The sequence below is a fragment of the Chrysochloris asiatica genome, unplaced genomic scaffold (assembly GCF_000296735.1).
Source record: "Chrysochloris asiatica unplaced genomic scaffold, ChrAsi1.0 scaffold00084, whole genome shotgun sequence".
Classification (NCBI taxonomy): Eukaryota; Metazoa; Chordata; class Mammalia; order Afrosoricida; family Chrysochloridae; genus Chrysochloris; species Chrysochloris asiatica.
This window is the reverse complement of record NW_006408602.1, coordinates 2,102,284-2,107,115: the sequence shown is the minus strand read 5'-3', so window position 1 is coordinate 2,107,115 and position 4,832 is coordinate 2,102,284. Positions and strand designations below refer to the sequence as shown.

The 4,832-nt window shown below is 36.6% G+C and overlaps 1 protein-coding gene across 3 annotated transcripts in view; it reads left to right on the top strand.

Annotated features, from left to right (window-relative positions):
* GRIK2 (glutamate receptor, ionotropic, kainate 2) overlaps nucleotides 1-4,832 on the top strand; it is a 960,410-nt gene that overhangs the window by 593,368 nt on the left and 362,210 nt on the right. For all 3 annotated transcript variants that reach the window (XM_006865837.1, XM_006865838.1, XM_006865839.1), the window contains exon 9: nucleotides 2,044-2,157. In XM_006865837.1, coding sequence (XP_006865899.1) covers nucleotides 2,044-2,157 — 114 coding nt within the window. The remainder of the gene's footprint in view (nucleotides 1-2,043; nucleotides 2,158-4,832) is intronic.

Here is a 4,832-nt window from a genome sequence, read left to right as displayed (position 1 = left end):
GTTCCATTTCATTTTTGACAACTTCCAATTTTCCCAGACTCATATTTCGTACATTCCATGGTCCGATTCTCAATGGATGTTTACAGCTGTTTCTCTTCATTTTAAGTTGTGCCCCATCAGCAAATGAAGGTCTCGCAGGCTTTCTCCCATGAACTTTACCCCATTCATGTTATCACGGTCAAATCTACTTTGAGGAGGCAGCTCTTCCTAAGTCACATTTTGAGTGTCTTCCAAACTGAGGGGCTCATTTTCTGGCACTATATCTGAAAGTGTTCCTCTGCTATTCATAATGTTTTCAGTGACTAAAGATTCGGAAGTAGTTCATCATTCTTTCTAGTCTGTCTTTGTTTGGAAGTTCATCTGAAACCTATCCACTATGGGTGACCCTGCTGGTATTTAAAATACTGGTGGCATAGCTTTCAGAATCACAGCAACTCACAAGCCACCACAGTACAACAAACTGAAAGATGAGTGGTATCAGTTTATTTTTAAGTGGAAACTGTCACTTTAAATTTCGAGGAGATCTGTATGCATGTTTAGTAGAACTCTCCATGAGTAGGGTTGGGGTGTCCATTCACTCTGGCATCACCTCTAGTCGCCAGAATGGAGGTGCGCAGACAGCGAGAGACCAATGAACTGATACCAAAATAAAAATGCTCACACTGTTCTCAGCAGTTCTGTCAGGCGCTAGTGGCTGTTCTGATCCTTCCCCTGCTTGGTCTCTCCCAAGATGGCAGCTCCGGGAGCAGCTGAGCATCTTGAATTAGAAAGCAATGGATTTCTTGATTATGCTACAAATTCCCCTAGCTGTAAGCCTTCCAATCTTCTAAATATTCCTTTATATGTGGCTCAGAGTTCTAGCACCATCCCCTGAGTCTACTTGGTCCGGTATTCTGTATTGTTGGTAAAGATACTCCTCACTGCACGTGAACCTGATCCGCCATCTTAGAGCAATTGTTAAATTAGTTATTAAATATTTAGTATAGAGGGAGTACAGAGCTCAGTGGCTCCATAGAATAAACACTGGTCGGTGTTTGAAGTTCACCAGCCGCTCTAAGGGCAAAAGATAAGATTTTCTACCCTGCAAAGACTTCTTGTCATTAAGTGCCATTGAATCAGTTCCAACTCATAATGACCCTTTGTGGGGTTTCCAAGGATCAGGTGGTGGGTTTGAACTGCTGAACTTGTGGTTCACAATCTAGTGCTGATCCTACAAAAGGATCAGAAAATCTATACTGGGTCACCATGAGTCAGAACTGATTCAGTGGTACTTAATAACAATAATAGAGAAAGGACAGTTGGTGTGGTGCTGTAGGATAAGCATGGGACTGTTAACCGCAAGGTCGGTGGTTCAAACCCACAACCTGCTCCTCAGAAACCCTACACAGGTTTGCTATGAAATGGAACCAACTTGGTAGCACTTAACAACATTTGGAAACTAGAAATATTTTAATGTATTTTCTAGATAAGACAACTTCGTAATTTCCTTTTTTGTGAATGTTGTTAAAGATGTAAATATGTTTGTTAAATCTCTAGAAAGTTAATTCTGTGGATAGTTTGCCCACTGAGATTATGTAGTATACCAATCTTCTTAAACCTGCCTTTACTTACTAATTTACCTTGACTCTCCAGGTTTTGTTTCATTCTTTAGTTTTACCCATATACTATGGAATGATATCTTTATAATGAGAGGATGAGATAGATCCATTACAGTAAAAGATATATGCTGTTAATGAGTTTCTAGTCAGCTATCAAAGTATCATCAAATGTGGTTATCTTGGTGAATGAAAGTCTGAATGGAAAATTAAGCTCCCTTACCGACTATAGAAGTGCAGTGGATCATTTTGTTCTTTAATGTCACACTTCACTGGGCACACTTCACAGAGCAGTGAATCATGCTTAAAACAAGCAGCCTTTACTTTAATGACAGCGGATAATGCAGCAGAGGTGAATAATAAGTGTTAGTAGTCTTAACTTTCTCTTGCAGTGTTCTCTCCCAGGTGTCTGATGGACAATTTACAAAGTACATATGCTTTTTTATAGATTGGAACTTGGGATCCAGCCAGTGGCCTGAACATGACAGAAAGTCAAAAGGGAAAGCCAGCCAACATCACAGATTCTTTATCCAATCGTTCTTTGATTGTTACCACCATTTTGGTGAGTATTTGTTTTCCCATTCTTTTCAGATAAATGTAGATATTAATAGAAGTGGATAGAAAAGGATATTATAATCTGAACAGTAATAAACAGAATGTAATGTATTTTACAGTTATTTAGCAATTACTATATAATAGTTGAGTCAATGTTAATTTACTCACAGTTTTATTTTGTTAGTCTTCAATGATGTAAATTACATTAATGTGTGGGCTGCTTATGTTGATTAATAATATGACTTCATATATTACTGGAAATCTGTACATTTCTACAAAATTACTTGCTATAAAGCATTTTCTATGTCAAGATTTGAAAAATACCTGTACATGCAGCTGTATAATTATAGTTACTTGAAGAGCTGAATGTGAACTTTCTGCTTTCATTTCCTACAAATATATTTTCAGTAGTAATGGCATTTATCTTTAAAGCTTTTTTCCCCATTATAATTATACTTTGACCTTGCTTTCAATTTAATTGTTTTCATCATACAGAATCACTTTTACTTAACTAATTTCCCTAATGAGATCAAATTAAAAGTGCTGTTTTTAAAAGCAGAAATATTTTCACCATCAACAGAATTAAATGAATACTGATAAGTAAGATTTGTTAACCCTCTTGTAGTTATCTATTATAATTAGATCATGCAATAATGTTCACTTATGTCTACTATGCCCTATGCAGAAGATAATTTAATTTTAGGATAAGCAGTGAGATTTCATATTATTTATTCTCTACTTTCTACCTACTTTCTGCTAGTTATTATGAATCTCCTGATAATAAGGCTGTGTGGTTTTTCTTTGCTGCTTATAGTAAAGTATGAGAGGAAAAAGATGGACTTAAAAATGAATGGTACAAAATAATGTCCAGAACAAACCACAATATATTTTTAGCACATACCATTTCTAAACTTGATTTAAGATAGCTGTTTTGGATTGAATTGTATCCCCCCAAAATATGTGTTATAAATCCTGACCTCTCTCTGTGGTTAAAATCCCATTGGGGAATGGTTTATCTTTGTTAACTAGATGAGTTAGTATACCGTATACCTTGATTCAATCTCTTTTAAGATATAAAAGACACTTAAATGCAAACTAACAAGCAGAGCTGGGGGAAGAGAGATGACATGCTACGTGAAGATTGCCCAGGAACACAAGCTCAGAGAAACAAGGCCAGGGCCTTATTTCACAACCAACTGAAAGAAAGCCTTTCGCTATAACTGTCACCTTATATTCAGACTTCTTGCTAAAACAAAATTTAGTACCAAAAGTGGTATCCAAAGTGGGTACCATGCCAAGAGGTACCTAAAATGTGAAAATGGTTTTGAATTGGTTAGTGGGCTATGCTGAAAGAGTTTTAAGGTGTTGTGGCACTGTAGGATAAGCATTCGACCACAAGGTCAGTGGTTCAAATCCACCAGTCATTCCTCAGAAATCCTATATATGGATCACTATGAGTCCAAACCGACTCCATGGCATACCACCACCACCACCAATGACATTTTGACAGAGGATCAGAAAACTATGAGAATTGTTACAGAGAAGATCGCAATCATATTAAAGAGTGCATATGATGCCAGCAACAGAATGTGGCTAGAAATGTGGACATTAAATGTCCTTTTGATGAGTCTTTAAAAGAAGATGATAAACATGTGATTGGACAATAGAGAAAAAGTGATGCTTTTTATGCAGTGGCAAAGAAACATGTCTGAATTATGTTCAAATGTTTGCTGTAAGATAGAACTAGAAAGTAATAAACCTGGATAATTGGCTTATGAGTATTTTAAGCAAGATCTTAAAGGGACTGTGTGGTTTTTCTTTTCTGCTTAAAGTAAAATATGAGAGGAAAAAGATGGACTTAAAATGAATTGTGCAAAATAATAACAGAATTTAAAGCTTTGGAAAATTCTGTTGTACAGACTAAGGGCACGTGTCCTAGAATTTTCACCAAGGATGTGGCTACATCATCTTTTTTAAAAGAGATTATGTTTGTGACTGATGGATCTAACCAACTACCAGCAGCTAAAAGCCTGTTTAATTTAGACTGAAGGCATCTAACCAACAGCAGAAAGCCTGTTAATTTAGACTGAAGGGATCTGAGAATTATCCTGCAGCACCACGCCAGAACTCCAAGCAGATAATACCAGTAGGGTATATCTTTTTTGAGATTAAATTCAAGCTACCAAGCAGAGGTGGGGGATAAGAACTGCCAAGTCACATGAAGATTACCCAGGAGAAAAAGCTTAGAAGAACAAGGACCTTCCTCCAGAAACAATAGAGAGAGAATACCTTCTTGTAGACCCAACATACCAGAATTCAGACTTCTAGATTCCTAAACTGTTAGAAAATAAATTTGTTTGCTAAACCACACACTTGTGGTATTTCTGTTATACCAGAACTAGATCACAAAGACAGTGTCAAATCAAGCCAGAATGAACTCAAAGTTTTATGCTTTTAATCACAACAAGAGATGTCAGATATGCTGGTATGTCAAAACAAAATAACTTGGGCTAAAGACTCTTGATCATAAGGGATTTGGGGCAATCATGATATGACAGTGATGGAGGTTCTTGAGGTTTTCTAGTCACTCGCCAAGAACTTCAGTGGATACTACTTCCTGTCTATAGTATCCAAACTTCATAGGTTTTTTTTCTATCTTTCCTTTTCATTCTTTTTTTTTCA